The sequence below is a fragment of the Dama dama genome, chromosome 4, assembly GCF_033118175.1.
Source record: "Dama dama isolate Ldn47 chromosome 4, ASM3311817v1, whole genome shotgun sequence".
NCBI classification, from domain to species: domain Eukaryota; kingdom Metazoa; phylum Chordata; class Mammalia; order Artiodactyla; family Cervidae; genus Dama; species Dama dama.
The window spans coordinates 61787048-61805932 of NC_083684.1; the positions used below are offsets into that span (position 1 = coordinate 61787048).

General features: G+C 58.1%; 2 protein-coding genes across 3 annotated transcripts; one reads left to right on the plus strand and one right to left on the minus strand.

Moving 5' to 3' along the window:
• The first annotated feature begins 5373 nt into the window (after positions 1–5373).
• Positions 5374–13068, plus strand: PTOV1 (PTOV1 extended AT-hook containing adaptor protein). Its single transcript, XM_061139928.1, has 13 exons — positions 5374–5706; positions 8221–8358; positions 8480–8562; positions 8632–8689; positions 8775–8882; positions 10024–10179; positions 10515–10601; positions 10691–10764; positions 10858–10915; positions 11104–11208; positions 12343–12540; positions 12628–12698; positions 12943–13068. The coding sequence occupies exons 1-12, from the start codon at positions 5536–5538 to the stop codon at positions 12637–12639; spliced, it is 1248 nt and encodes a 415-aa protein (XP_060995911.1). The 5' UTR covers positions 5374–5535; the 3' UTR covers positions 12640–12698; positions 12943–13068.
• Positions 13069–13443: 375 nt separating this feature from the next.
• PNKP (polynucleotide kinase 3'-phosphatase) lies at positions 13444–18808 on the minus strand. Of its 2 annotated transcripts, none has more exons than XM_061139911.1 (17): positions 18697–18808; positions 18281–18444; positions 17561–17607; positions 16935–17237; positions 16464–16543; positions 16329–16386; positions 16146–16253; positions 15773–15844; positions 14992–15040; positions 14817–14887; positions 14636–14728; positions 14455–14551; positions 14319–14380; positions 14021–14130; positions 13852–13939; positions 13708–13769; positions 13444–13622 (listed from the first exon to the last, which is right to left on the minus strand). In XM_061139911.1, the coding sequence occupies exons 2-17, from the start codon at positions 18429–18431 to the stop codon at positions 13505–13507; spliced, it is 1569 nt and encodes a 522-aa protein (XP_060995894.1). In that variant the 5' UTR covers positions 18432–18444; positions 18697–18808; the 3' UTR covers positions 13444–13504. The 2 variants fall into 2 exon arrangements, with proteins under 2 accessions (XP_060995894.1, XP_060995895.1); XM_061139912.1 differs by having other exon boundaries at positions 18707–18797.
• Positions 18809–18885: the final 77 nt, after the last annotated feature.

The following is an 18885-nucleotide window of genomic DNA, read 5'->3' on the forward strand; positions in this document are numbered from 1 at the left end:
GTATAGGCATTCCTTTTTTTTTTTTTTTGGCCACACCCAGGGGCATGCAGGATGTTAATTCTCTGACCAGGGATCAAACCTGTGCCCCCTGCAGTGGAAGCGAGCTTTGTTAATCACTGGACAGCCAGGGGAGTTCCTATTCAGGAATTCCCATGTGATATATTTCCAAGTGGAGAATTTCCAAATTGAGGTGTATGCCGATTCTATTCTTATTTACTTCACTTATAAAAAATTCAACTTATTTTTTGCATAATAAAGCCTCCTGTGGTTCACACTTTTAGAGGCCTCCAAATCAATCCAATGCATGGTCTCTCCCAGCCCTCTCTGGAGACTAGTTACCGATTTCTTGTGTGTTCTTTGGAGATCTGGACTAGCTGGTAGAAGCGAACAAAAATATATTCGTTTTCTGGCTCTTCTAGCCAGTGGCAGCTTGCTTTATATTTTTATAAGCAGCTTTATGGAGGTGTATGATTGAGTTTGGATATATGCATCCACTTGTGAAAGAATCATTACAAACAAGGTAGCAGGCATTCATCACCTCCAAAAGTTTTCTTGTGTCCCTTTGGTTTTCTGTGTATTATGTGTATGTGTGGTAAGGACACTTCAACAGATCTATCCTCTTAAATTTCAGTGCATGCTGGAGTGTTAGTAAGCACAGGCTCTTTGTTCTACAGAAGGTCTCTAGAACTTACTCTGCCTTATTCTGTAGATTACTTTTTTTATCTGAGAATGTATCTTGCTGATTATACCAGGACAAAAAGCCTTCTTCTTTTTTTTTTTTTAATAGACCATTTTTAAAGTGTTGAATTTGTTACAATACTGCTTCTGTTTTATGTTTTGGTTTTTTGGCTGTGAGGTATCTGGGATCTTATTAATAACTCCTAGACCAGGGATCAAACCTGCACCCGCTGTATTGTAAGCATGGGATCTTAACCTCTGGACCACCAGGGAAGTCTCTCATCCATTTGTATGGCTGCATAGTACTCCCCCCAGGAATGCCATCATTTTCCCAGTCGGTCTCTTATTGGCTATGTAGAATGTTTCTGGTCTTTTGGGGTGCCCATTTTAATTTTTTAGCGGGGTGCCCATTTTAAACTGCGACCGAACTGCCAAATTGCCCCCTCCAAAAAAATAATGTGGTATGTCAGTGATTGTACCAACTCATTTCTTGCCAGTTCGCCAGTGTGAATGATACTGCATGGGAAGAGGCTGGGCAGAACACGGCCATCTCAAGGCACCTTGCTTCTGAAGGCAAGGAGAAAGCCCTCTGGGCTTGGAGATGGGCGAGGTCCGGGTTTTTGCAATGTGGGAGTGTTCGGAACAGTGCCTGTTGGGGGGCAGCTGGTGGCTGTTGGTTTCCCTATCTGCAGAATGAGATGATAAGGTTGTCACTCTCATGACCCAGTGTGTAAGGGTTCAGTGAACTCAGACGAGAAGTGCTTAGCAGTGTCTAAGACATTTATTATTATTATTGCTTTTTCAAGGATGATATGTTTTTTTTTTTTTTTAAATTTTATATTTTTGGCCGCACCGCACACAGCATGCAGGATCTTAGTTCCCCAACCAGGAGTTGAACCCACGCCCCCTGCAGCGTAAGCACAGAGTCTTAACCACATCAGGGAAGTTTCTCTAAGAATTATATATATATATATATATATATATATTTTTTTTTTTTAGAATTATATATTTTTAAATTAAGTTTTACAGGCAGGCACCAGCTCTGACAATCAGTCAGCCTCCCAGTTTTCATACTGTGTCACATGCTTACATAAACTGCACCCATAAACCATAAAAAGTAATTTATCATTTCCAATTCTTTTAAAAAAGTGACAGGAGAACCTGAAGACACTTATTAAGCAAACTGAAGGCTGGACCTTCCTAGGTTTTTATGAGCTTTTCTGTTTAATCATTTACAGTTACTTTGCTTGCAACTCATCTGGCAACATTTTTTTTAAAGCAACTCACTTTTATTCTTTCCAATTCAGGCAACACGCTTTGCATGCAAACAACTCTCTTGTATTAATATTTAATTCATTTGATAGGGTGAAGTTATTAACTGAGGCTTAACTGGCATAAACAAGTTTGGTAACAGACAGCTACTCCTCAGGAAGTGTACCGCTTAACAGATGGGAGCAGAACCGCTTAGTCATAATAGTAGCCAGCTAGGCTGGGCAGATTTTACAGATACGATGAACCGTGTCTTACAAATTGGCAAATTTGATAAGCTAGATGGTTTCAGAGAGCTGTACTGTACTAATTACAGTAATTACTAATAGAATTTCACCCTGTGTTTTCATTTCTCATTCTGACATGTTGCCATTTTGCTCATGCTGGAGTGGATCCTGGCACACCTTTCTCCATGCTTATACAAAATCCTAGGAATTCACACCAACACATTGTCCTCATGGGATCTGAAGTGTGGGAAGGCATCAACTAGGTGGAGAACAGAAAGAGCACAAAAGAGGTCAGTCTAGAGACAGCAGCAGGGGTCCCACCATGTGGGGCCTTAGAGGAAGAGTTTGTAATTAATTCTAAGGGCACTCGCAAGCCACTGGAGTCTTCTTCTTCTTTTTTTTTTTTTTAATTTTTCTTTTATATTTTTATTTATTTTTGGCTGCGCTGGGTCTTCATTGCTTTGCGCGGGCTTTCTTTAGTTGCCGTGAGCCGGGGGCTCCTCTTGGTCGCAGCGCACAGGCTTCTCACTGCGGTGGCTTCTTGTCTCAGAACACAGGCTCCAGGTGTGGCCTTCAGCTGTTGCAGCGTGCAGACTCAGCAGTTGTGGTGCGCAGGCTTAGCTGTTCTGTAGCATTGTGAAATCTTGCCCGCCCGAATGGGGATCAAACCCGTGTCCCCTGTATTGGCAGGTGGACTCTTATCCACTGTGCCACCAAGGAAGACTCATTGGAGTCTTCTGATGAGTGAAATGAAAGTCAAGGTGACAGGAGTTAGAAGGCTATTAACCATGCGAGAGACCACAATGGCCTGTACTAAGAATGATGAGAATTGAGGGTTTAGGGAGATTAAGGAGGAGAAAGGGCCTTCTGTCCCTGCAATTCTTCTTCCTACTGCCAGCAGTGGGGTCTCCTGACATAGTCAGGCCTCTAGAGGTAACTGTTGATACCTAGTTGGCTGTCTGGGTCCAGAGAGTAGTGATTCCCTATTTGGCCACAATCCAGGTCAGATTTGGGGCTCAAATATGACCTTACCTGGGGCTTCTCCTCCCATCTGATTGCTCTTCATAGATCTGAACTCTAAAAGGATGGAGTGTCCCAGCCTCTGTACACACACACGTCCTCGTGATCTCATTCATTCTCATGAAACACTGAAGGCTCTCAAAGTTGTGTCTCCAGACCTCCCCCCATTTACACTGTTTAGTCAACACTGCAAATGTACCACGTAGAAACAGAAAATAGATTGAGGAGAAGGGGACTTCTGTCCCTACGATTCTCCTTCCTACTGCCAGGAGTGGGGTCTCTTGACATAGTCAGGCCTCTGGAGGTAACTGTTGATATCTATCTGGCAGTCTGGGTCCAGAGAGTAGTGATTGCCTATTTGGCCACAATCCAGGTCAGATTTGGAGTTCCATCTCTGCCCACCCCACCCTGCTCCTCCCACAGTCATTTCCCTTTCACGAAATGACACCTCTGTACAAGCAAAGCCCTTGAAATCACTTCACCCTCTCACTTTCACTCCCTGCACAAGTCCTTTGGGCTTCAGCTTGAAAATACAGTGTGAAAGTGTGTACTTCCACTGTGGCCACACTCCCTGCGGTCTAAGCCACCTGTGACTCTCAGCTGGCTTATTGCCATAGTCTCCTATCTGCCCTCCTGCTCCACTAGCCCTTACCTCATATTCAATGCAGCAGCTGGAGGGATCTTTAAAAAATAGATGTTACTGTTTCAAAAGGTTGCATATGGTAAGAATTCCAAATAGTCTACAGGAACAAACTGAGTCTCCTTTCCATGTCTTTGACTCTTCCATCTGCTGTCTTCTCTCCTCAGAGGTGACTCTGGATCCAGCTTCTTTTGTAGACTTGTAGAGACATTGTGGGCATGACTCTATGCATTTGTGAATGATTTGTTTAAAATGTAAATGAGACTTTGTCCCTTCCTTGATAAAAAACCTTTTGATGGTTCCCCAGCAAAGTGAGACTAAAATCCAAATTCCATCGCGAGGCTATAGGACGCTGCTTGCGGCACCTGGCCACTGTCTGCTTCCTCAGCTCTCCTTCACCCTCTCTGCTCCAGTCGTGCGCCACGCCTCACCCACCATCTCCCAACCCCCCCACCCCCCACCCCCGCTTTCCTTCTACTCTCAGGATTTGTGCCCTGGCTGGTCCCTCATCTTAGCACACTCTTGCAGCCTCTGTGGACTTGCAGGCTGCCTAAAGGTCACTTTCCTGACTTCTCACGGTCACCATCCCATCCCCCATAGAGTGCATTTGCTCTATTTGTAACACTTCACAAAATGCGATTATTTATTTTCTCCAGTGGGCCTGGTCTCTTTGTCACCACAATTGGTGCCCAGCACAGAACTGGAAATGGCACTAATAATAATGATTTTAAAAGGAGAAAAACCATCATTTAGGTCGTTACTGTGCCAAATACCGATCTAATACTTCATCAACTCTTTTGATTCTCATAGCCATTTTAGGGTTAGCTAGTATCCACATTTAAGAAAGAAGGAAACTGAAGCAAGAAATGTTATACACAGCTACTAGCATGTGAATACGCAGTCCTTTAATCGCTGAGTGAAGGAGCGAATCAATGAATGGCCCTGAGAGGCGAGTGGCAAGGAGAAGTAGAGGCAGACGGGCGGAGCCTAGGTCGCGGGAGCCAATGGGCACGCAGCTGTGGGACCGCCGGCTCCGCCCAAGCCACGCGGAGGCCGCTGGGAGTTGTGGTCCCTCGCCCGCCTGGCCACGTCACTGCCTTGAAACCCTAAGTCCTCTCCTGAGTTTCTGGAGCGATCCGTATTTCCGAACCTCTAGGCCGGTTCGCTTGCCTCCAGGCCTATTATTCCTTCCTTCCTCTCTTTCTGACGCGTCCCGACGTAGTCTCCCGGTTCCGTCGGCCTCCCGGCATGCCCCCCCCAGGCCCGGAGCCCGCTTGGTATCACCCTCTACATTCATTCCCCGCCCCCCGCCCCGTCTCCCTTCGGTGTGGCCTCCCAGCCCCGCCCCCTGAGGTGGTTTCTTTCACGTCCTCTCAGCCCCTCCCCTTCGTGCGCGTGCGGCCCATTGTCCCGTCCAATTGCCGAGTTCCCCGCCCCACACACCCTTTCTCGGGCACCCCCGGCCCTGTTTGGTACGCCCCGGCCACGCCCCTTCGCGGACGCGGTTGGTACGCGCCGCGCGCCCCTGCTCGCCGCAGTGGTTTGGCCGCGGCGACCCCTCTCCGGAGGCGCGTCCCCTGCGCTTGGTACAGCCCGGCCCGTCTCCCCCGGAGTCGCGCGCCCGCGCCCCTCAGTCGGCGCAGCCCGCAGCCCCCCGTGAGGCCCGTGGCAGCCCCCCAGACCGCTCGGCCCGCGCCCGCCATGGTCCGTCCGCGCCGCGCCCCGCACCGCTCCGGCGCTGGGGGCCCCCTCGGGGGTCGAGGCCGCCCTCTGCGGCCCCTCACGGCGCGCGCTGCCCGCTCGCGCTCCTGGCCGGCCAGCCCTCGAGGCCCGCAGCCGCCGCGGATCCGGGCTCGCTCGGCCCCTCCCATGGTGAGCCCCCCGCCCTTTTTCCAGAGCTTTCCACGGCCCCGCCCCCGCCGGCCCCTCCCCCGGGCTGGCGTCTTTGTCCCCAGCTCCCACCCCCTCGGGGGTTTCTCCGGTGACCCGAAGGGTGGTCCCACTTTGGGACCCGCTTCCCCCGTGAAACCCCCCGGGTGGTACGCGCCGGGCTCTCCCCTTTGTTTCGCGTTCGGGATGGGGTGGCGGGGGTGGGGTACGGGGGCGGTAAGGGCTCAAATTACTGCTGACTCCGCGGCCTGATTTGAACGCTGGGTGGGGGGCGGGCGGACGGTCGGCGTGTACTGTTGTTTTTCCAATTGGAAAGTTGCTCTCTCTCCGCGCAGAGAAGCTGGAGATGGGGGAGGGGCGGGGGGAGATGGCGGCTAGGGGCCCCGCGTCTCGCACTCGGGCGCCCAGGTGTTGCCCCTGGGGGCGTTCTGCAGGGCGCCCGGGGCGTGTGCGCCGGGGGTTCGTTTGCGCGCTTGCCCAGGTGTGGGATGTCCCACTGATCGCGGTAAACCCAGATCTTAAACATAAACACAGCTTCGCAGGGACGCTGAGTTAGATACGCTTCCCCAGACCCACAACCTGTACATGCTTTTAAAAATTTTTCGTAGGGTTTTTGCGGGGCGATAAATTCACACATCGCGATGTTTAGAAACACGCACAGCTAAACCGTGACACGTTTGTTCAGATGCGCCGCTTACCCTAACCTGGGGCTAATTAATAAATACCCTGCCTCACCGTTGTACGTGGCGGGGACCTGTGGCAGCTGCACACCAGCCTTAAGCAGGTTTTCTCGGTGTTAGAGTCAGATGCCCGGCCTCTGAACACCTCTCTGCTCTTAAACATCACACTTCACTCCATTGCTTCCCTGGGGAGGCGGGTTTCTTAGCGTTCATGTCCGCTTGTGAACAAGCGTCTCCTGGGTCCTTAAACGTGCGTCTTAAGGCGTTCATCTCTTTTCTCAGTACTAAATTAGGCTTCTTGTGCAGTGATTAGCAAAACACATGTGGGAGGCACAGCCAGGCTTTACACACACCTGTCCAGATGTGACAGTCCTTTTAGGATTGCATTTAGGTCTAGTTCTTAAACGTGACTCTCCACCTTGATGCTCATCCTGCGTTCGGTGAGACCTGGGCTTAAGCTTCCCTGATCTTCAACCCCCTAGATTAAAACGTGCTCAGTCTGATGGCTAGAAATACGGTAGAGTTTAAACAGGTGTCCCTGGTGCTCATATTACCCGGGTCCTTAAGTGCGTTTGTCTGGATCCCAGAGGCTTCTACAGTTGTGTGATCTAACTAGTTTCTTGGATGTTGTGGGCTCTGGCTGTGGTGCCTGCGCCCCAGGGCTCCGACAGTCTATCTCCATCTCAGGAACACACACCACCATGTTCTTAGAGCGGGAAGCTCTCTGCCTTTCTTCCTGATCTCACTGGATTGTCTGAATCCCAGAACCACCTGCCCACATGGAGAGCACGCTTGCTCAGATTTCTTTGCCTTTTAAGCTCTTGCGAAATACAGTCTTTCCTGTCTCATATTCTGGGGCAGAAGACACTTGTGTGCATTATAGGAAATTTGGGAAAAATACTCATTAGTAGTAAGATGAAAAGTAATAACCACTTTTATTTTTTCTGACTGCCTGGAGGCACCTACTAGAGAGGTTTTCAAGAGTTTCCTGTTGCCCGGCTGTCCTAAGCGCTCCCTTGTTTGTTTTGAGATGTTTTTGGTGTGTGTGTGTGTGTTTAAAGGTGACTGGATAGTGCCTCATGTGTAGGATGTGTCCTGCTTGGCTTTATTGCCGCAACATTCTGGTGTTTTGCACATGCTCTCAAGACACTGTGTTTGGGAGACCCTCCGTTTGTTGTCCGGCTCCCAGTTCCCAGAGGGTTCTGTTCTCTCTGCTTCCGGTCACTTCCTCCTGCCTCCCCAGGATCAGCCTGAAGTGGCTGCAGCCTGGGCTGCGTGAAGGAGGGCTGGAGCCCGCCTGGCGGGAGCCGGAGGGGAGCCTGGATTTTCTCTCCAGGGCCGCAGGAACCGTGGAAGAGAGTTCTGTGCTTGGGCGGGATGGGGCAAGCTGGTGTGCCAGCCAGCCAGAGCCCAGTCTGGCTGTGCATCGTGGGCGTGTTCTGAGGCGGCTCCGGAGCCCCAGAGAGCTGCTTCTGAGTTGCATCTCAATAAAGGGACCCAAAATTGATGATCCTGGGAGGATGAGTGGGGCGCATCTCTTGAAGGGGAGGGCATGGCAGGCCAGGGTAGAGCCTGCCCCGAGCAAAGGCTGAAGGGGAAGCAGCTGGTCGCTTTCAGGAACCAGTGCTGAGGGGACAGGCAGGCTCTGGCCAGAAAGGGATGGGGGGGCCACCCAGTCCGGGTCTAGGTTCTGGAAGGAAGGGTTTGGAGACTGCCCCGGGGTGGTTTGCGCAGGGGGTCTGGGGTCTGGACATTGGGGTGTTCCTTCTGGGGTGGGTGGAGAGCAGCTCCTCAGTTGCCTCCCCCTCTTCCACAGCAAGGTGCTCGAGTCTTTGGGGCCCTGGGCCCCATTGGGCCCTCCTCGCCTGGACTCGCCCTCGGGGGCCTGGCTGTCAGCGAGCACCGGCTCAGCAACAAGCTGCTGGCCTGGAGCGGAGTCCTGGAGTGGCAGGAGGTGAGCACCCATGGCCGGCACCTTGGGAGTCTGCGGGGTGGGGGCTGACCTGGGGGTCTTGCAGGTGGGGGGCCAGCCTGCACAGCGGGCGTGTCCAGAGACCCCTCTGCCCCCAACACAGAAGCGCAGACCCTACTCGGACTCCACCGCGAAGCTGAAGCGGGCCCTCCCCTGCCAGGCCTACGTGAACCAGGGCGAGAACCTGTGAGTGCGGGTGGGGTGCGAGGGCGGGTGGCAGAAGGGGTGCGCTCTGCTGACCCTCTCCTCCCGCAGGGAGACTGACCAGTGGCCGCAGAAGCTGATCATGCAACTGATCCCGCAGCAGCTGCTGGTGAGACCCCACCCTCACCCGCCTGCCCCCCGTGGCTGCGAGCACCTGCCCAGCCCTGACCCTGCTGCCCCCGTGTCGCCCCCAGACCACCCTGGGCCCCCTGTTCCGCAACTCCCAGCTGGCGCAGTTCCACTTCACCAACAGAGACTGTGACTCCCTCAAGGGGCTCTGCCGGGTCATGGGCAACGGCTTCGTGAGTGGGGCAGGGGTGCTGGGGGGCGGGCAGGGACAGAGGCCCCGGGAACACTGTGGTGACCAAGCGGTAGGCAGGGGACAGTCGAAGCAGGTGGCAAGGTCCTGGGAGACCTCCAGGGGCATCCCCGTCCCTGTGAACCGGGGTCTCACTGCTTAGAGGGGACAGCAGAGGAACCCAGCTCCCCACCAGGCCGGGGCGGGCGCTGGGCACAGGAGCAAAGGGCGGGGGGGGGCCTGGCCAGCCCTCCAGGGAGCTGGGAGCTTGTTGGGGTCACAGCCCCTGGCAGGGACCTGGAAGTGGGGCTGACGGAAAAGAGCTGGAACAGGGAATAGTCAGGTTCCTCATCTGTGATATCCTGGGGGGAGGCCAGGGCACTTGGGTAAAACTGAGGCAGTAGTCTGAGTGTAGTGAGTGCTCAGTAAACTGGAGCTGGTGAGGTTGTTGAATCAGGGTTCAGACACAGCTGGTGTGGGCCCGTTTCCAGTAGCTGCCCAAAGGGAGCTGCCTGGAGGGCTCCACTCTGGGGTCTCTCCAGTCCTCAGTCCCCTTTGGGACAGACTGCCTCCTGGCTGTGGTCTTCAGGGGGCGCTGTGCGGTCTTCTTGGGGTTGTGACAGATGTGGGGTCTCTCTCCTGCCTGGTCACCCGTGTTCAGCACTGTTTGCTGAGAAAGCGCTTGCTCCACCCCGATGGGGATGGGGACGCTTGTGTGGCTCAGGTTCTCCTGTAGTCCCACCAAGGAGGCAGTAGCTTCTCATGCAACAAGCGTTTATGTGGCACTTGCTGTGTGCACTGTTATGCCATTGTACAGATGGGGAAACTGAGGTGCAGAGGTGACTTGCTTGGGTCAAAGCTAGGAGGAAGCAGAGCTGGGTCTGCTTGCAGGCTCTGGTCTGGCATCTCCCCCAGGCGTGGTGGTCTCTGCTGGGCCCGGGCTCCCAGGACAGGGCTGGTCTGGGGTAGGGGGCGGGGCGTGGGAGATGGAGCCCTCTCAGGACACCCCCCCCTCCGTGGGGCCCCTGTCCTGACCCCAGATTCATGGTGGGGGGGACACCGAGGTGCAGGTCCATAGGTGCTCAGGATGGCGGCCCCGGGTCACTTGGGCGGTTTCTGTCTCTTGATTCCCTCCCCTCCCGCAGGCGGGCTGCATGCTCTTCCCGCACATCTCTCCGTGCGAGGTGCGCGTGCTCATGCTCCTCTACTCGTCCAAGAAGAAGATCTTCATGGGCCTCATCCCCTACGACCAGAGCGGCTTCGTCAACGCCATCCGGCAGGTCATCACCACCCGGAAACAGGTGTGCCCCGGGGCTGCCGCTTGAAGGGCCCGTGGGGCGTGGGGAGCCGGATGGGCTCGCGGGCACAGCAGTCTGGCGGAGCGGGGTGTGTGCACGCCGTGGCTCACACCTCACCAGCGGTTCACAGCGTCCCCTTCACCCGAAAGTGTCCCAGCCGAGGGCACGGGGGTCGCGGGGCTGGGCCAGTGCTGGGGCGTCCTCCAGGCCTGTGGGCAGCCTGGCAACAGCAGCCCAGCAGGGGTCCGAGGTGGGGCTGGGCCCTGGGGCAGCCTCTAGGTTCCCAGGCTCCTTCCTTGGGGAGCCCGGGGTACGAGCCCACCTGTCTCCTCCCACAGGCAGTGGGACCCGGCGGCGTGGCGGGCCCCGTCCAGATCGTCAACAACAAGTTCCTGGCATGGAGCGGAGTCATGGAGTGGCAGGAGGTGAGGCCGGGGGACCTTGGGACCAATGCTTCGTCCCTGACCCAGGGCACCTCCCACTCCTGACCTCTTCCCGTCTTTCCTCCCAAAAGCCCAGGCCTGAGCCCCACAGCCGGTCTAAGCGGTGGCTGCCCTCGCACATCTACGTGAACCAAGGGGAGATCCTGTGAGTGGCGGCTGGCGGGCAGGGGCGGGGCTGGCGGGCAGGGGCGGGGCTGGCGGGAGCCCCACCTCCTGACCCGCGGGCGCGTCCCCGCAGGAGGACGGAGCAGTGGCCTCGGAAGCTGTACATGCAGCTCATCCCGCAGCAGCTCCTGGTGAGCGGGGAAGGGTGCCGCCTCCATCCCCGGGGGTGGGGGCGGGCAGAGGGCGCTGCCTGCTCCGCGCGTGGAGGGGGGTGGGGTGCTGCAGGCCTGGCTTCGGCGGGTCCCAGCCGGGGCGACGTGCGGGGTCGTGGGGTGGCTGCCGGCTGGGGGCCTCATGGAGCCGCCCCCGGGCCCCGCAGACCACGCTGGTGCCGCTCTTCCGGAACTCCCGCCTGGTGCAGTTCCACTTCACCAAGGACCTGGAGACGCTGAAGAGCCTGTGCCGGATCATGGACAACGGCTTTGTGAGTGGGGCGGGGTGCGCGCAGGGCTGACGACCCCCAGACAGCGGCTCGGTGTGCAGAAACTGAAAGGAGACGGAATGAAGGTTCCCCCCAACCGGCCGTGGGAAGCGTGCTGTGCTCTGGGCCTGGACAGGACTTGTCCTGACCCGGGGTCACAGATGGGGAAACTGAGGCTCAGAGGCCGTGCCAGCACGTGCTGGGCCTCTGGGGCCTGCTGCGCTGTCTGGGTTCCCCCCTGCTCCCAGGTCCTTACCTGCCCCATGTCCTCTCCCTTCCCTGGGACGGGGTCTGTCTGCCTCCAGTTTGGGCTCTTAAAGCCCTGGCGCTCATCTGCTGCGCGTCTCAATTGGTCTCTCTGCTCTGCAGGCCTCAGTCTCTCCGTCTACGAAGTGAGGGCGTCGGGCTTCTGGGCTCCTGAAGCCACAGCTGTCCGTGTCCACTTTTGGGTGTTTCCTTTACTGGTCCCGGCTGTCCCCAGCTCAGCTTAGCATTTATTTTAAATCAGCTGAAGGTGTCATAGCTGCGCCTTTGTGCTTTTGAGGGACTAGTTGTATATGCTTTCTGTTGTAAAGAGTTTAAAGCAGAGTTCCCTCAGGGAGACCCCGCAGCCTCTCAGCTCTGGTGGGTGCTGGGAGGGCCGCCCCCGTGGTGGCACACAGCCCTTTCTGGGGGCCTGCAGGGCCTCAAGCTCTCAGCCAGGGAGACAGGGTTGGTGACCCCGGACCTGCAGAGGGCGAGGATCCGGCGAGGGGTCGGGAGGCGCTTGGTGCCGGTGGGTGCTGTGCTGCTGAGCCACGTGGTGCGTCACCCGCTGCCCAGCCTCCCTGCCCCTTGCTGCCTGTAGGGTTTCCCGGTTGGAGGTGGCCCTGGAGCCCCGCCGGCTGTCTGCTAGCGCGGGGTGGCTCCTGTGCGGTGCTGTCCGTCACAGCTGTGGCTGGTCCTGGGCGCTTACCCGGCCGGCGTTGGGGTCACAGGATCACCGGAGTGTGCTGGGCGGGCCCTGGGGGAGGCATTTCTGGCTTCTGTCTCGGGTCCCCTCATGGGAGTGGTGACAGGGCTGGGGACGGCCCGGAGTGCTCCGTGCTCTGGCCGCGGAGCGCGCAGAGGACCGGCGTGACCGCTCTGCACCGCCAGGCCGGCTGCGTGCACTTCTCCTACAAGGCCGCCTGCGAGGTCCGCGTCCTCATGCTTCTGTACTCCTCGGAGAAGAAGATCTTCATCGGCCTCATCCCGCACGACCAGGGCAACTTCGTCAACGGCATCCGGCGCGTCATTGCCAACCAGCAGCAGGTTCTGCAGCGGAACCTGGAGCAGGAGCAGCAGCAGCGAGGGGTGAGGGCCCTGCCGCGCCCCTTCTAATGCCCCTTCGCCCCGCCCCCTGCCCTGCAGCTGACTCCTCCCTGCTGTCCTTCCCCACAGATGGGGGGGTAGTGGGCCCCCCCGGGGCCAGGCCTCTCCAGGAGTCACAGACGAGGCCCCTGCGAAGACTGGTGAGTGGCAGCGAGCCGGGGGCAGGAGGGCCCGTGGACACATCTGCGGTTGGGAGGTGGTGTGACCCTGGCCTCTAGGAGACCCGAGAGGGAGAGGCCCACCTGCCCCCCTGAGCCCTCAGAGGCTTCCAGCCTGGGGCAGGGTCAGGCCCTTCCTTGGACCCTGGAGCCTCAGGGTCAGGGCCGCAGGGTGTGGGAGCCCCCCACCCAGTCCCTCTTTATCACCCCCCTCCTCCACCCCCAGGTCAGATGCTTCTGAGCAGGGGCCCCTGGGGACTGCGCCCGCCCCGCAAGATGGAGGACAGTGTCCTGCGATGTCTCCAAGGACAGCCCCCCCTGTACGTTTCCCCAATAAAGTCTTTTAAAAGCCTTCTGGCCATTTGGCTCTGTTTAGACCCCCGGCTTCGGAGAGGCTGGCCCCTCTCACCTGAGCTGGGAGAGGATGCCACCACGCACGGAGCTGCCCGCTGCTCCAAGTCTTCGGAGTTTTTCCTGCAGCTGCTCCAGGCTGCCCTCCCTGCCCTGTGGCTTCCAAGGACCTCCCTCGGCTGGAAGCAGATACAAGGCAGGGCCAGGCAGGTTCCAGCTGCCACCACCGTAAACCTCTGCAGCCCACGAGAGGCAGGGGCTCCCAGGGGGGCAGTCCCCCCAGTAGTGCCTTCCTGGGACCCTGGGCCCAGCAGGTCTGTGCTACTGGCCTAGCTGGGTGAACCACCCTTCTCCCCAGCAAAATGCTGGCCAAGCGTTAGGGAAAAAAATTAGCATTTATTGTGGGGAGGGGCGAGGGCCGGAGGACGCAGGGTGGCTCAGCCTTCTGAGAACTGGCGGTATAGCCGCTCAAGCTGCGGCGCCACGTGCAGCCGAAACGGGATCTCCAGGACAGCCGCGAAGCCTTCGGCCAGCGTGGGGGCCTCGAACTGCTTCCTGGCGGCAGAGGTTGCGGGCTGGAGGCAAGGCCCAACCTTGGGGCTCAACCCGATGTCCCCCCACCTCACCCTGCGGCCCTCACCTGTAGCCGTAAATGACAACATCAGACACGGGCACGTGGGAGGAGTCCGTCATCTCCCGGAACTGCGGGGGCAGAGGTTGGCTGGTGAGGCCAGGGCTGGGGGTGGGGGGTACGGCGGGGGGGCAGCTCGGGCCGCTCGCTCACCCGGTTGTTGTGGCGCGCCTGCTCCACGGTGGCACTGAAGAGGAAGCAGCGGCAGGGCACACCCGCATCCCGGGCGCACTTGATGTACCTGGGGGAGGGGAGGGGAGGGCGGGGGGCTGGTAAAGGGCCTGGGGCCGCTCTGCAGGGGCCTTCCCTGGGACCCTGGTACCTGGCCCGGCTCTGCACGTCGGGGTTTGTGTTGTCGATCACGACCGGTTTCCTTTGCTTCAGGGCTGCCTCACATGCAGTCACACAGCGCTGCCACGAGCCCAGAGTGTCCTGGAGACCCAGAAAGTGATCAGGGATGGGGCCTGGGAGACCCAGGGGGACAGGGACCCAGAACCGGAGGGGGGACACAGAGGCAGAGTGACGGAGTCAGGGGAGAGTCTGAAAGGACAGCGGTCCAGGGAGCAGAGACCAAGAGAACAGTTCCTGCAGGGTTAGGGGCACTGAAGACCAAGTCCTACCCTGTTCACGTGGACGTATCCAGCTGACACGAGATGCTCCCGGAGGAAGGTGGACTTCCCGGCTGTGAAGGGCGCAGGGTTAGTGGGGCTTGAGGAGTCAGAGAGGGGCTGGGGCTTCTGGGTCAGGGAGTCTCACCCCCAGGAAATCCCACGGCGACGACCACCTCCGGGTCTGAGCTTAAGAGGGAGCTGGACTCGGGGAGGTAGAGAGGCCCAGAGCGGGTGACGCTCCTCTGGGAGGGCAGACAAGATAAGAGACGGCACCCCATCCCTGTGCGCCCCCCACCCTGCCCCCCTCACCGCCCTGCAGGCCTCACCGGGTCAAAGGCTGGGAGCTCGAAGCGGGCCGCAGGCCACTTGAGAAAGAACTCCTCTGGTGTGGTGAAGGGCAGGCCCAGGTTCAGGGCGAACTGCGGGCGAGAGCGCAAGTCAGCTTGGGAGGGGGGGCGGGAGGGGTGGGGGCAGGCTCCTGGAGGTGGGACGAGGTGGGGCACTCACTAGGCGGTCTGCACAGGAGAAGTCTTTCTTCTTGCGCCCAGGGGCCCAGTTGGCTGGGCGTCCCGCTGCGTCTGGAACACAGAGCCTGGTCTCCACCAGCATCCTTGGGGGCACCCCTGCCCCCCGCATCAGCACCCAGCACCCACCCACCTCCTCCCCAGCCCCAGGCCCTTACCTCCCACAAAGATGCTGTCCCCGATGGAGATCGACACACCCTCGTTGGCCTGGGCAGGGACGGGGACACACGAGAGGCAGTAAGGAACTCACGCCCACATCTGTCGCACTAACGGGTCCCATCAGGAGGTCTGCTCTGTCGGGTCTAGCCTCAGCCACTTCTCACCCACTTCGCCGGACCATCCTGGCCACCCGTCTGTTCCACAAGAGGCCGCCAGAGGGCGCCAGTCCCCACCTGGCGCGGCTCCGGACCGCACTCAGTCTGACCCCCCTCACCCGTTCAGCGGTAGCCACACAGGCCTCCTCCCTGCCCGAGAACACACCCAACTCCATCCACCTCAAAATCCTTGCACTTGCTGTTACTCGGCTCTTTCCTTAGATGACACACAGCTCCCTCACTCACCAGCTTTAAGCCTTTACTCAATCAATACCCAGCCTTACCCTCACTGTTTACACATCCATCAACACACTTGTCGTCCACGCCCTCCCTAGTCTGGGAGCACCCGGGCGGAGGCAGGTCTGTCTAGTCCACTAATATGTTCAGCTCAAGAAGCTTTGTTTGTTCTGAAGAACAAACCCATCAATGAATCCACGAGTAATTTCTCTCTGGACCACTCTGGTTGTCCGAGTTTAAGACCACTTGCCTCACCTACCAGTATTAGGACATGATAGCAAAGAAACCGAGGCGGCCAGGCCAGGTGGGGGGGGGTAACAGGGAAGGTCATGGCGCAGAGACCTGGAGTGGGCAGGCGGGCAGGGAGCCCAGGGAGTCAGAGGCTCACCTGCTCCTGCAGGTGGTCCCACATGCCGCTCACTGGCTTCCGGTACAAGCCTGCGTGCGTGGCCACCAGCACCTGTGGGTCGGGCGGGAGTCAGACATGGTCCTTGACTCTGCTCAGACACCCAGAGGAGTCCTTCAAGGGCACCTGAGTTCCAAGGACACTACGCCAACACTCACCAAGGTGAGCGTCACTTACAACGTGTCTGTCAGCATAACCACCCCGGGGGCCCCCACCCCATCTCCAGCTGGCTCACCATGTCACACCTTCTCCCCGGGTCTCTGTTTCCTCCTCTCTGGCCCACCGCACTATCTCTGGCCCCTGTCTCAGCCTCTCTGACCCCCACATAGCCCTTCAGCCTCCCAAGCAGCCATACCTGAAAGGGGACCCCCAGCTTCTCCACCACAGCCTCCACCTTGGCTTTGAACTCCTCCGCTCGCAGCTTTCCACGCCCGATGCCCATCTGGTTGGTGAAGATCACCAGCTGTGAAGGAGATGGGGTGTCACCAGGGCCCCTCCTCATCAGGCCCGGGCCCACCTTGTGAATCGGGGCACACACCTTGTAACCCTCAGTGGCCAGTTCCCGGAGCTTCCGTGGAATCTCCAGGTACAAGATCCTAGGGCAGGCGAGGAAGTGCAAGGTGACCTGGGGCCCGGATGCACCTCACCACCCCCTCCTCCTGCCTCCAGTCACCTCCAGTCACTGGGGCCAGTGGGAAAGACCTTCCCAGAACGGGTGGTGATGAGGGTCCCGTCCAGATCGAAAGCAGCCACCTGGCGTCACCCAGAAAAGAGGAAGAGCAGCACTGTTACACCTCTGGTCCACCTCGCTCTCAGGCTGGTTCGCATCAATTCTGCAAGCTGGAACTGTGACCGCCCGCCCCTTACAGATGGAGAAACCTAGTCACAGCGGGCCTGCCCGTCTTAGGTAAGGACAAGGCCGCCACCTGGACAGCAGAGTGAAATCTCCTCTATCACCTCCCATTCCTCCCGAGACCCTCAGTATTTCAATCTTTAAAATGGGTTTCGTATCCGACCCAGCCTCCTTCCATGGCTTATTTTCACTTCGGAGGGCTAATTACCATGAAAATCCAAACAAGAAGTTTTGTTTGGGTGTTAACTTGACTGTGCCACGAGCTCCCTCAGTCTTGAGTTTGGGCCTCACCTTGCCCCGGGGCTTCACATCAGGTGCTGTGAACACCAGCAGTTTCTCGAAGGTCTCCCAGCCAGGGGATGACTTCCTCATCCGCTTTTTCTGCTGCTCCACATTTTCCTCCTCTCCCTCTCGGGTCCCAGGAGGGGTGCCGGGTGGAGTGTCTGGCTGGGATTCTGGAGTGCGGGCTTCTTCCCAGCGCAGGGTCAGCGGGTGGAGGCCATTGACCAAATACAGCGTGTCCCCCACCCCTAGAGAGCCCTTCAAACCCGGTCTCAGCTCCTGGGTCCCGGCAGTTGAGGGGTTAATTCCCAGCTGTAGAGAGAGGCGATAACTGGAGCTGGTCCCACCCCCGGCAACCTCCTCCAATCAAATAACCCAGGAAAGGACTCGCCCTTCTCCACCAGCTAATCAAACCCTTGAGCCCCGTTGGTGTACCGCCAATCAGGCTCTGGGAAGATTAGCAGCCTCCAGTCCTACCCAATTTAAATGCGGATGGATGTTTACCCGATTGCAGCGGGCCACACCTGTTCCCCTCCCAGAGTCTGGTTTTCCCAAGTGGGCCCGTTCCCCGCTGGGTGGTGATTCTCCTCCACCCCCACCCCCAGGCCCGCTGCCTCTAGTTAAGGAATCGGTACCTGCTTCACTGCCACCGTCCGAGTCTCGGGGTCAGCGACCAGCTCCACTGAAGATGGAAGGGGTGGAGTCAGGACCTGAATCCTTGAGTGACTGCTTCTCTCCTTACTGGGGAGCACGCCCCGCTTCAAACCACAGGATGGGGCCCTAGCACCCATTCGGCAGGAGGAAGCAGTTTATTTTCTAAGTAGGATTGGCTCGCTCCTTGACATGCAGTAGCCAGATAAAGGCCTTACAATTACCTGGGACACTAGTCCTCGCCTAGGGACACGGCAGGTATTTTTCTGTGTGGATATGGCTTCTCCTTGACAACGCAGTACTTTGACAAGGTGCAGATTCCGGGCTTGGCCCGCTACCACCCGTCTCTGCTTAGCAATATGCACTTTTCTCCACAGAACCGGCTCTCTGCTTAACAAGGGTCGTGGCCTCATTCAAGTCTTCGCGGTAGCTTGTGAGTATCCTTCTCTGCCCAGTGACAAGTGTCTCGGGATGGGCTCCATCCGCTCCCGTCCAAGGTGTCTGGCTAAACCCAGGTCAGGCATACCCTTTTTTCTTTCTGTGCTCTCCACAGGGGGCACCTACCAACTTCGGGACTGGCCGCACCACGCAGTTCCGCATAGTAGCCAAGCATATCCCCTCCTGTCTATCTTTCCAATTGCCTGTGTTCCCGCTCGTTAAGCACGCCACACCACCCGGTCCAGCTCAGGCCCCGCCCCGCCTACCCTGGTTTCGAGAGCACTTCCGGTCGGTAACCTGCGTCAAGGGTCCCCGGCCCAGAATCAGAGCTTGCCCGTCTGGGGGCAGGAGGATGGGAGGAGCTCCCCCAGCGGGGCTCTCCAGCCACAGGCGACCCTGGGCCTCCAGCCTGGCCATTCTGGGAGTCGGCCTAATGGGAAATAGAGAGACAGGTTTGAGTGGCAGCCCGCAGTTGCTATAGGAAGTCCCGCCTCCTTCCGCCCTCTCCACTAGGAATTCCCTTCTTCCGCTAAAGGTTCCGGAAGTCCCACCCACTCGTCGGCCCCAGGAATAGCTCGGTTTCCCAGGCGACGACGCCCCACTCTACTTCCTGGAGCTTGGACCCCAGCTTTCCAGGGCAAAGGCCGAAAAACTCGCGCTCCCGCCTCGGCCCCACGCTCACCCCTGCCCACCGCTTGGCTCATTCGCCACTTCCGACCGGGGACCTCTTGCCGGAGGCGCTGTGCCGGCGACTCGGCTGGCTGCTGTCTCTCCGCCCACGGAAATGACTCTTCCTACCGAAGTGGGCGGGGCATTGGCGCCGCTGCGGCGTAAGCCCCGCCCCCTCAGGCCCAGGGACCCTACGGTCTCT

Bases quoted from the DNA above. Each gene is read 5' to 3' on its own strand.
- PNKP (XM_061139911.1), bottom strand. From the start codon at position 18,431: ATGGCCAGGCTGGAGGCCCAGGGTCGCCTGTGGCTGGAGAGCCCCGCT. The intron at 16,387-16,463 runs GTGACTGGAGGC...CGCCTGCCCTAG, and splicing joins ACTGGCCCCAGTGACTGGAG to GATCTTGTACCTGGAGATTC. The intron at 14,888-14,991 runs GTAAGGGCCTGG...TCTGTGTTCCAG, and splicing joins GGACAGCATCTTTGTGGGAG to ACGCAGCGGGACGCCCAGCC.
- PTOV1 (XM_061139928.1), top strand. From the start codon at position 5,536: ATGGTCCGTCCGCGCCGCGCCCCGCACCGCTCCGGCGCTGGGGGCCCC. The intron at 8,563-8,631 runs GTGAGTGCGGGT...CTCCTCCCGCAG, and splicing joins GTGAACCAGGGCGAGAACCT to GGAGACTGACCAGTGGCCGC. The intron at 8,690-8,774 runs GTGAGACCCCAC...TGTCGCCCCCAG, and splicing joins TGATCCCGCAGCAGCTGCTG to ACCACCCTGGGCCCCCTGTT.